Below are 12,500 nucleotides of genomic sequence, written 5' to 3'. Positions count from 1 at the left end.
ATATTCTGTTACTCATCAGCTACTCAGAGTGGTGTGGTGGTATATTCTGTTACTCATCAGCTACTCAGAGTGGTGTGGTGGTATATTCTGTTACTCATCAGCTACTCAGAGTGGTGTGGTGGTATATTCTGTTACTCATCAGCTGCTCAGAGTGGTGTGGTGTGGTGGTATATTCTGTTACTCATCAGCTGCTCAGAGTGGTGTGGTGGTATATTCTGTGGGGGTCTTTGCACCATAAATATGTTATTTTAGACTGAAGCTCCAGACAACAACAAAACAGCTACTAAACACTATTGATACTGACCTGTTATTTAGGGTCCAAAAGTGTGGTCCAAAAGTTCTGAATTGGTCACTAGGGGTCTATTTTACACTGACCGTGCAGGACTCACCTGGTACGACTCACCTGGTAGAACAGTGGTACTGACCTGGTAGGACAGTGGTACAGACCCGGTAGCACAGTGGTACTGACCCGGTAAGACTGACCCAGTAGCACAGTGGTACTGACCCAGTAGGACTGACCCTGTAGGACAGTGGTACTGACCCGGTAGGACTGACCCGGTAGGACAGTGGTACTGACCCGGTAGCACAGTGGTACTGACCCAGTAGTACTGTGGTACGGACCTGGTAGGACTGACCTGGTAGAACTGACCCGGTAGGACAGTGGTACTGATCTGGTTGGACTGACACGGTAGGACTGACCCAGTAGCACAGTGGTACTGACCTGGTAGAACTGACCCGGTAGGACAGTGATACTGACCTGGTAGGACAGTGGTACTGACCTGGTAGAACTGACCCGGTAGGACAGTGATACTGACCTGGTAGAACTGACCCAGTAGCACAGTGGTACTGACCTGGTAGAACTGACCCGGTAGGACAGTGGTACTGACCTGGTAGAACTGACCCGGTAGGACAGTGGTACTGACCTGGTAGAACTGACCCGGGAAGACAGTGATACTAACCCGGTAGGACAGTGGTACTGACCTGGTAGGACTCGACCAGCACGGTGGTCTCCAGAGCCAGTTTCTGCTCCTGTTCGATGTTGTAACCCACGTAGCACAGCTTCTCCTTCATCATACGCACCGTCTCAAAGTCCGCAGAGTGGTTGAACGCATAGCCCCTCAGCAGCAACAGCTGGAGATCAGAGAGGGAGAGAGGTGTTTCCACCAAGCTTGTCAGGGAAAGGGGGATACCTAGTCAGTTGTACAACTGAAATGTGTCTTCCACATTTAACCCAACCCCTCTAAATCACCCTTAATCAACGTCCACGTCTTCAGCACCCGGGGAACAGTGGGTTAAACTGCCTTGCTCAGTGGCAGAATGACAGATTTTTACCGTTAGCTTGGGGATTCGATCCAGCAACCTTTCGGTGACTGGCCCAACACTCTAACCACTAGGTTACCTGCTGGTTACTGGCCCAACTCTCTAACCACTAGGTTACCTGCTGGTGACTGGCCCAACGCTCTAACCACTAGGCTACCTTCTGGTTACTGGCCCAACGCTCTAACCACTAGGCTACCTTCTGGTTACTGGCCCAACGCTCTAACCACTAGGCTACCTGCTGGTTACTGGCCCAACGCTCTAACCACTAGGCTACCTGCTGGTTACTGGCCCAACGCTCTAACCACTAGGCTACCTTCTGGTTACTGGCCCAACGCTCTAACCACTAGGTTACCTGCTGGTTACTGGCCCAACGGTCTAACCACTAGGTTACCTGCTGGTTACTGGCCCAACGCTTTAACCACTAGGTTACCTGCTGGTTACTGGCCCAACTCTCTAACCACTAGGCTACCTGCTGGTTATTGGCCCAACGCTCTAACCACTAGGCTACCTTCTGGTTACTGGCCCAACGCTCTAACCACTAGGCTACCTGCTGGTTACTGGCCCAACGCTCTAACCACTAGGCTACCTGCTGGTTACTGGCCCAACACTCTAACCACTAGGCTACCTTCTGGTTACTGGCCCAACGCTCTAACCACTAGGCTACCTGCTGGTTACTGGCCCAACGCTCTAACCACTAGGCTACCTTCTGGTTACTGGCCCAACGCTCTAACCACTAGGCTACCTGCTGGTTACTGGCCCAACGCTCTAACCACTAGGCTACCTGCTGGTTACTGGCCCAACGCTCTAACCACTAGGCTACCTGCTGGTTACTGGCCCAACACTCTAACCACTAGGCTACCTTCTGGTTACTGGCCCAACGCTCTAACCACTAGGCTACCTGCTGGTTACTGGCCCAACGCTCTAACCACTAGGCTACCTTCTGGTTACTGGCCCAACGCTCTAACCACTAGGCTACCTTCTGGTTACTGGCCCAACGCTCTAACCACTAGACTACCTGCTGGTTACTGGCCCAACTCTCTAACCACTAGGCTACCTGCTGGTTACTGGCCCAACGCTCTAACCACTAGGCTACCTTCTGGTTACTGGCCCAACGCTCTAACCACTAGGCTACCTGCCACTGGTCCTTTTCCACAGGACAGAGAACTGGGACACAGTGAATGAGGACCGTAACTGGATGGAGTACAACTACAGACCAAAAGCTGCATGTTTCAGTCGCATCGGGGACAACCATAACTCCATTCTTCTAACCTGCCGCGTTCCATTCTCCTAACCTGCCGCGTTCCATCCTAACCTGCCGCGTTCCATTCTCCTAACCTGCCGCGTTCCATTCTCCTAACCTGCCGCGTTCCATTCTCCTAACCTGCCGCGCTCCATCCTCCTAACCTGCCGCGTTCCATTCTCCTAACCTGCCGCGCTCCATTCTCCTAACCTGCCGCGTTCCATTCTCCTAACCTGCCGCGTTCCATCCTCCTAACCTGCCGCGTTCCATTCTCCTAACCTGCCGCGTTCCATTCTCCTAACCTGCCGCGTTCCATCCTCCTAACCTGCCGCGTTCCATCCTCCTAACCTGCCGCGTTCCATTCTCCTAACCTGCCGCGCTCCATTCTCCTAACCTGCCGCGTTCCATTCTCCTAACCTGCCGCGTTCCATCCTCCTAACCTGCCGCGTTCCATTCTCCTAACCTGCCGTGTTCCATTCTCCCTAACCTGCCGCGTTCCATCCTCCTAACCTGCCGCGTTCCATCCTCCTAACCTGCCGCGCTCCATCCTCCTAACCTGCCGCGCTCCATCCTCCTAACCTGCCGCGCTCCATCCTCCTAACCTGCCGCGTTCCATCCTAACCTGCCGCGTTCCATTCTCCTAACCTGCCGCGTTCCATCCTAACCTGCCGCGTTCCATTCTCCTAACCTGCCGCGTTCCATTCTCCTAACCTGCCGCGCTCCATTCTCCTAACCTGCCGCGCTCCATTCTCCTAACCTGCCGCGTTCCATCCTAACCTGCCGCGTTCCATTCTCCTATCCTGCCGCGTTCCATCCTAACCTGCCGCGTTCCATTCTCCTAACCTGCCGCGTTCCATCCTAACCTGCCGCGCTCCATTCTCCTAACCTGCCGCGTTCCATTCTCCTAACCTGCCGCGTTCCATCCTCCTAACCTGCCGCGTTCCATCCTCCTAACCTGCCGCGTTCCATCCTCCTAACCTGCCGCGTTCCATCCTCCTAACCTGCCGCGTTCCATTCTCCTAACCTGCCGCGTTCCATTCTCCTAACCTGCCGTGTTCCATTCTCCTAACCTGCCGCGTTCCATCCTCCTAACCTGCCGCGTTCCATCCTCCTAACCTGCCGCGCTCCATCCTCCTAACCTGCCGCGCTCCATCCTCCTAACCTGCCGCGTTCCATTCTCCTAACCTGCCGCGTTCCATTCTCCTAACCTGCCGCGTTCCATTCTCCTAACCTGCCGTGTTCCATTCTCCTAACCTGCCGCGTTCCATCCTCCTAACCTGCCGCGTTCCATCCTCCTAACCTGCCGCGCTCCATCCTCCTAACCTGCCGCGCTCCATCCTCCTAACCTGCCGCGTTCCATCCTAACCTGCCGCGTTCCATTCTCCTAACCTGCCGCGTTCCATCCTAACCTGCCGCGTTCCATTCTCCTAACCTGCCGCGTTCCATTCTCCTAACCTGCCGCGCTCCATTCTCCTAACCTGCCGCGCTCCATTCTCCTAACCTGCCGCGTTCCATCCTAACCTGCCGCGTTCCATTCTCCTAACCTGCCGCGTTCCATCCTAACCTGCCGCGTTCCATTCTCCTAACCTGCCGCGTTCCATCCTAACCTGCCGCGCTCCATTCTCCTAACCTGCCGCGTTCCATCCTCCTAACCTGCCGCGTTCCATCCTCCTAACCTGCCGCGTTCCATCCTCCTAACCTGCCGCGTTCCATCCTCCTAACCTGCCGCTCCATTCTCCTAACCTGCCGCGCTCCATTCTCCTAACCTGCCGCGTTCCATCCTCCTAACCTGCCGCGCTCCATTCTCCTAACCTGCCGCGCTCCATTCTCCTAACCTGCCGCGCTCCATCCTCCTAACCTGCCGCGCTCCATTCTCCTAACCTGCCGCGCTCCATCCTCCTAACCTGCCGCGCTCCATTCTCCTAACCTGCCGCGCTCCATTCTCCTAACCTGCCGCGCTCCATCCTCCTAACCTGCCGCGCTCCATCCTCCTAACCTGCCGCGCTCCATCCTCCTAACCTGCCGCGCTCCATCCTCCTAACCTGCCGCGCTCCATTCTCCTAACCTGCCGCGCTCCATTCTCCTAACCTGCCGCGTTCCATTCTCCTAACCTGCCGCGCTCCATTCTCCTAACCTGCCGCGTTCCATTCTCCTAACCTGCCGCGTTCCATCCTCCTAACCTGCCGCGCTCCATTCTCCTAACCTGCCGCGTTCCATCCTCCTAACCTGCCGCGCTCCATCCTCCTAACCTGCCGCGCTCCATCCTCCTAACCTGCCGCGCTCCATCCTCCTAACCTGCCGCGTTCCATCCTCCTAACCTGCCGCGCTCCATCCTCCTAACCTGCCGCGCTCCATCCTCCTAACCTGCCGCGTTCCATCCTCCTAACCTGCCGCGTTCCATCCTCCTAACCTGCCGCGTTCCATTCTCCTAACCTGCCGCGCTCCATTCTCCTAACCTGCCGCGCTCCATTCATTCTCCTAACCTGCCACGTTTCCTTCTTTTCTTTCCATAGTTGTACTCCATTTAACCAGAACAGTGAATGAGGGTGCAATCAATGTGTATGAGATCCAGGGGTCAGAGGTGAGGGGTCAGAGGTACCTTAATGAGGTAGCGGGTTATGTCCCTCCCAGCGATGTCCAGGCGTCGTGTCAGATGGGGCAAGCTGAAGCCCTCGTACACCGGACAGATGTGTGTCACACCGTCCCCAGAGTCCACCACAACACCTGTCAGCAGGCCTGAGGGCAGAAACACACAGAGAGGTCAGACACGCGCACACACACACACACAGGTCAGACACACACACACAGAGAAATCCGACACGCACACACAGAGAAATCCGACACGCACACACAGAGAAATCCGACACGCACACAGAGAAATCCGACACGCACACAGAGAAATCCGACACGCACACACAGTGGTCACACACGCACACACAGAGGTCAGACACCCACACACACAGAGGTCAGACAGACACACACACAGAGGTCAGACAGACACACACACAGAGGTCAGACAGACACACACACACACAGAGGTCAGACACACACACACAGAGAGGTCAGACACACACACACAGAGAGGTCAGACACACACACACAGAGAGGTCAGACACACACAGAGGTCAGACACACACACACACAGAGGTCAGACACACACACACACAGAGGTCAGACACACACACACACAGAGGTCAGACACACACACACACAGAGGTCAGACACACACACACACAGAGGTCAGACACACACACACACACACAGAGGTCAGACACACACACACACAGAGGTCAGACACACACACACACAGAGGTCAGACACACACACACACAGAGGTCAGACACACACACACACACAGAGGTCAGACACACACACACACAGAGGTCAGACACACACACACACAGAGGTCAGACACACACACACACACACACACACACACACACACAGAGGTCAGACACACACACAGAGGTCAGACACACACACACACACACAGAGGTCAGACACACACACACACAGAGGTCAGAGACACACACACACACAGAGGTCAGACACACACACACACAGAGGTCAGACACACACACACAGAGGTCAGACACACACACACACAGAGGTCAGAGACACACACACACACAGAGGTCAGACACACACACACACAGAGGTCAGACACACACACACACAGAGGTCAGACACACACACACAGAGGTCAGACACACACACACACACACAGGTCAGACACACACAAACACACACAGGTCAGACACACACACAGAGTAACATAATTAACACACCCCCAATACGTTTCACAAACCCTCTGAATGGGAGGGAGTAAGCTGTGTTGAGTTGGGGCTTAAAGTGAACCAGAGAGAGTTGAAGAGGCTGTGTGTTCCTCTAGTCTAGTACCTTGGGCGTAGAGCGTCAGCACAGCCTGGATAGCAATGTAGACCCCTGAGAACTGATACGTCTCAAACATCACCTACCAGAGACAGAGAGACAACTTTAAGAGACCGCCATCAAATACAGTCTTACAGCTGGACTGCTTCTGGAATGATGAACATGTGTAACACTCTGTTAATGCTGAACCCACTGACCCTCACACAGCTCTGTTAATGCTGAACCCACTGACCCTCACACAGCTCTGTTAATGCTGAACCCGCTGACCCTCACACAGCTCTGTTAAAGCTGAACCCACTGACCCTCACACAGCTTTAGAGCTCTGTTAATGCTGAACCCACTGACCCTCACACAGCTCTGTTAAAGCTGAACCCACTGACCCTCACACAGCTCTGTTAAAGCTGAACCCACTGACCCTCACACAGCTTTAGAGCTCTGTTAATGCTGAACCCACTGACCCTCACGCAGCTCTGTTAATGCTGAACCCACTGACCCTCACACAGCTCTGTTAATGCTGAACCCGCTGACCCTCACACAGCTCTGTTAATGCTGAACCCACTGACCCTCACACAGCTCTGTTAATGCTGAACCCACTGACCCTCACACAGCTCTGTTAATGCTGAACCCACTGACCCTCACGCAGCTTTAGAGCTCTGTTAATGCTGAACCCACTGACCCTCATGCAGCTCTGTTAATGCTGAACCCACTGACCCTCACACAGCTCTGTTAATGCTGAACCCACTGACCCTCACGCAGCTTTAGAGCTCTGTTAATGCTGAACCCACTGACCCTCACACAGCTCTGTTAATGCTGAACCCACTGACCCTCACACAGCTTTAGAGCTCTGTTAATGCTGAACCCACTGACCCTCACACAGCTTTAGAGCTCTGTTAATGATGAACACGCTGAACCTCACACAGCTTTAGAGCTCTGTTAATGCTGAACCTCACACAGCTTTAGAGCTCTGTTAATGCTGAACCCACTGACCCTCACACAGCTTTAGAGCTCTGTTAATGCTGAACCCACTGACCCTCACACAGCTTTAGAGCTCTGTTAATGCTGAACCCGCTGACCCTCACACAGCTTTAGAGCTCTGTTAATGCTGAACCCACTGACCCTCACACAGCTTTAGAGCTCTGTTAATGCTGAACCTCACACAGCTTTAGAGCTCTGTTAATGCTGAACCCACTGACCCTCACACAGCTTTAGAGCTCTGTTAATGCTGAACCCACTGACCCTCACAGCTTTAGAGCTCTGTTAATGCTGAACCCGCTGACCCTCACACAGCTTTAGAGCTCTGTTAATGCTGAACCCACTGACCCTCACACAGCTTTAGAGCTCTGTTAATGCTGAACCCACTGACCCTCACGCAGCTTTAGAGCTCTGTTAATGCTGAACCCACTGACCCTCACACAGCTTTAGAGCTCTGTTAATGATGAACCCACTGACCCTCACACAGCTTTAGAGCTCTGTTAATGATGAACACGCTGAACCTCACACAGCTTTAGAGCTCTGTTAATACTGACCCTCACACAGCTTTAGAGCTCTGTTAATGCTGAACCCACTGACCCTCACACAGCTTTAGAGCTCTGTTAATGATGAACCCGCTGAACCTCACACAGATGTTCCTACATTAGTTCTCATCCGATAATGAGGTCAGAGTGGTAGCTAGCTGTTGCTATGCACTTGGAGTCAACTTGCTACACACACACCCCCCTCCGACATACCCACCTCAATGATCTTCTCTCGGTTCTTGGTGGGGTTCATGGGCGGCTCGGTGAGCAGGATTTTGCAGTTCCTGGAGTCGACGTTGAGCTTCTCAGGCCCGAAGGTGTAGTCCCACAGGTGCTTCATGTCGTCCCAGTTCCTGACGATGCCGTTCTCCATGGGGTAGTTGACCTCGAGCATGGAGCGCAGCTACGCTGGCCTACGTCGCCACCATCAGGTCCTATGGACGTTAAGGGGTTTAAGGTTCAGATAGACACCCCTGGGTCGTGTTCATTAGCACACGACGTGACAAAGCATTTGCAACCGTAAACAGAAACAAGCGTTCTTCTTATTGGAAAAGTGCAGGTGTTGTTCTCAGCGGGATAGTTTGTGTTGGATCGGTGGGGCCTCATGAATACGGCCCTGGAGAAATCAGACCGTTAAGCTTAGCTGTACCGTCACCTTTCACCAGCAGTAACAGAGGGCATGTCAACACTGCCTCCATGACGGCTCCACGATGGCCTAAAGAGACACAGTAATGGGATATACACATACGCAGCGCTCAAATAAAAAGAGGCAAGTCACATCCGTCAGCAATTACCCAGCATGCATTCTTTAAAACAGCATGTTCCCATGCATTCACTCTTAAAACCTGTTCCCTTTCTGACCAGAGCACAGGGCACAATCCTAAACTTGAGAAACATGCAAGTAACTTACATGGACACCATTGACGTCAATGAGAAGTTTGCGTGACAATCTGCATGCAGGTCAAGTTCAGACTCAGTCTCATTCGAGCAAGGCTCCGTCAGAGTTACATGCAAACCCGGCATTGGGAATCACTACATGATTTGGTTAGCCAAGTGTTAGTCACACATTACAACGCTTCCTATTTCACTGGCATACACTGAGCCTGACTGTCATCAGCGCACGGAAGCTACTTGACACATTTAGAAACCGTAGCCTGGTCCCAGATCTGTTTGTATTGGTTTGACTTGTGCCAACTGCTATGGTCAATGGTTGGAACAAACAGATCTAGGACCAGGTTAGAGAAACAGTTGACACAGTGTGTGTTTTGGCACTGAAGGAGCCCCCGTCTGGCAGTGCCATGTGTTTTCAATGAAGACCTGCTGCTTCCATCCTGTCTGCTCTGCCAATCAACAGCTATGTACACCTACCATCACACACACCATGTACACACACCATCATCACAAACACACCACCACCACACACACACATCAAACACACCATCACCACAAACACACCATGTACACACACCATCACCACAAACACACCATCACCACAAACACACCATCACCACAAACACACCATCACCACAAACACACCATCACCACAAACACACCAACACAACTTTCAATTCATTATCTGAAAGCTGATTGACATTTGCTGTACTACTACTGTTGTTAATAAGTTCAACTTGTCTTCCTAAACCATATCTGAAGACCGTTTAAAATCTCCCTCTACTGTTGTATTAAAGGTACCGGAGGGGGACCATAAAACACAATATGCCAAGGCCCCCAGCCAAAAGTGCACGAGTTGTCGCCCAATAGTCATCTCATTGTCCCTCATTTGTTTGCATGTTCGTCCACCACTTGTAGGTCTTCCACCACTGATGTCACTCAACCCTGTTCATCTTCCTTTTCTCTCTGCAACCCTGATCATCTTCTTCTTCTCTCTCTGCATCAACGACTACCTGTCCACTCCGAACATCTTGGAGAAAGTACCGAGGTTTCTAATCTTGGTAAAGGCACCAGGGTTAGATGCACAATATGCACAACTGTAGTTTTTGTGTTTTAATCAGCCCAAACGCGACAGACAGTTATGCTCATGTTCATTGATTAGGGATATCAACACCATCCCCATGTGTTTCAAAATCAAAGTAAACATACGCTAATTAAAACACCCTGTTTTCTGAGAATTCTTTCAAATTATTAGAACATGTAAACACCTTAAATCGCCATTCCAGCGGTTTGATCTGCACATCAGCTAGCACCCGCGGTGATCTGCACACATGAGCTAGCACCCTCGGTGTAATCTGCACATGAGCTAGCACCCGCGGTGTGATCTGCACATGAGCTAGCACCAGCGGTGTGATCTGCACATGAGCTAACACCAGCGGTTTGATCTGCACATGAGCTAGCACCCGCGGTGTGATCTGCACATGAGCTAGCACCCAGCGGTGTGAACTGCACATGAGCTAACACCAGCGGTTTTGATCTGCACATGAGCTAACACCAGCGGTTTGATCTGCACATGAGCTAGCACCAGCGGTGTGATCTGCACATGAGCTAGCACCAGCGGTGTGATCTGCACATGAGCCCCAGCACCAGCGGTTTGATCTGCACATGAGCTAACACCAGCAGTTTGATCTGCACATGTGCTAGCAGCCGCGGTGTGATCTGCACATGAGCTAACACCAGCGGTTTGATCTGCACATGAGCTAACACCAGCGGTGTGATCTGCACATGAGCTAACACCAGCGGGACAGTCTCCCTCTAGCGAGGAAGTGAGTTGGGAACAGCTGAATGTATGAGTCTTAGAAGTAGTTCACATACAAAATCTATATGTCCCAACTCACAATCTAATATGCTTCCCCAAAATAACATTTTTGTTATGGTAGAACATTTATATTCATTGCTAATTTGAAATGATTTATACTTTTACTTTCGATACTTGATACTATATTTTAGCAATAACATTTACTTTTAATACTTAAGTATATTTATTTACTCAAGTAGTATTTTACTAGGTGACTTGAGCCATTTTCTATTAGGTATATTTACTTTTACTCAAGTATGACAATTTAGAACTTTTTCCACCACTGCATGTGCATATAGGCACATTAATTTCTTAATTTTAAATGATAGTATGATCACTTATCTGAGAAGGTACCAAAAATGTCTGAACAATTTATCCTGAGGGTTGACTCAACACCAACATTTTTTCTTCAGTTTGAAATTGGCCACTAGGGAACACAACTCAATAACTTAATAATAAAACTTCTGATTGGCTAAGAATAAAAACTGTTATGGATATAACAACCAGATTAATTGGCTGAAACATAAAACAGCGGAAAAAGTTGATTATAAAACTAGTTTTTTATTATACATTTGAATCCAAAGCTGGAAGTGGGCTTAGTGGGTACGTGGGCTTAGTGGGTACGTGGGCTTAGTGGGCATGCTGACCCTATATAGGGAACAGGATGTCATTTCAGACACAGGCCATGTGGCATTCAAGTTCCTTCTGCTAAACTAACTTGAGATGAAAAACAGGAACAACAAAACAGTGAAATGAGTGGACTCTTAAAAATAAATCACTAGATTTCTGTCTGCCTAGTCATTAGGAATCCATTTTTCTCCACAGAAGTACTTAAAATGTTATAATTAGCCAAATATTTAGCCAAATAAAACACCAATGAGAGACAAATTAAATATAGAAAACAACAACAAATAAAAGGCACTCCAAATGAAGTAAAAACACAGCATCACTCGCTCTCCCCGTTAGGCAACCAGGAGGGGGCATGGGCCTGCACACACCAGCCAGGAGACTCACACCCACTTACCATCTTCTGAATATTCTACTTCATCATGTGATGACAGGTGAAGGAGGTGGAGCATAAAGTAGAGAGCCAGCCAGTAAAACAAAAGAGAGGGGATGGGATGTCATTTTAAAATAGGTGTTACTAGACTCCGGAGTCAGTATGACAGACACAGATGAGATTAAGTCTGGTCCATGCTTCTTGGTCAGGAATAGGGTTGTTGTGTCGGTGGCTTTTTGAACCAACGTTGGAGTGTTGCACAGGAGAGGAGAGCTTCGTAGTATTACCTTAATCTCAATGTTGCCCACTTTGGCTGTGGAGCGAATGATTGGCCTGCCCACCAAGGCAGGGAAGATGTGCTCGGGGAAGTTGGAGCCTGCATAGCCACACTTCACAAACTGAGAGAGACAGAGAGAGATATTTATAGATTTTCTTTAGTTAAAATATTTTATAGGCAAGTCAGTTAAGAACAAATTCTTATATACAATGTCGGCCTACCAAAGGCCTCTGGGGTTGAAAATAAAGATACAGAGAGCGAAAGAGATAATATATATTTTTTGAATATATTAACACTGTATATTGCCCTGGCAATACTGGTCTGTTCCCTTCCATGTGAATAAATATTGTTTGTATTGGACTGGTTTGAATTAAAAGACCGAGTGAGCACGGGTGGAGAGGATGTGGAGATGAGGCAAATGTGGAAGCACGGGTGGAGGATGTGGAGAGATGAGGCAAATGTGGAAGCAGGTGGAGAGGATGTGGAGAGATGAGGCAAATGTGGAACAT

General features: G+C 50.4%; 1 protein-coding gene across 1 annotated transcript in view; it reads right to left on the bottom strand.

The window, feature by feature from the left end:
• Positions 1-8,364, bottom strand: part of LOC135534330 (actin-related protein 2-A-like) — a 16,150-nt gene extending 7,786 nt beyond the window's left edge. The window contains exons 1-4 of the mRNA XM_064961364.1: positions 8,183-8,364; positions 6,461-6,533; positions 5,160-5,296; positions 982-1,131 (exon numbers count right to left, since the gene is read on the bottom strand). Of these exons, the coding sequence (XP_064817436.1) occupies positions 982-1,131; positions 5,160-5,296; positions 6,461-6,533; positions 8,183-8,359 (537 nt within the window). The 5' untranslated portion in view covers positions 8,360-8,364. The remainder of the gene's footprint in view (positions 1-981; positions 1,132-5,159; positions 5,297-6,460; positions 6,534-8,182) is intronic.
• Between the last annotated feature and the right edge of the window lie 4,136 nt (positions 8,365-12,500).

This window comes from Oncorhynchus masou, unplaced genomic scaffold (assembly GCF_036934945.1).
Source record: "Oncorhynchus masou masou isolate Uvic2021 unplaced genomic scaffold, UVic_Omas_1.1 unplaced_scaffold_3262, whole genome shotgun sequence".
Taxonomy (NCBI): Eukaryota; Metazoa; Chordata; class Actinopteri; order Salmoniformes; family Salmonidae; genus Oncorhynchus; species Oncorhynchus masou.
Note: the sequence above shows the minus strand (reverse complement) of the source record. Positions and strands in the feature narration are given on the sequence as shown.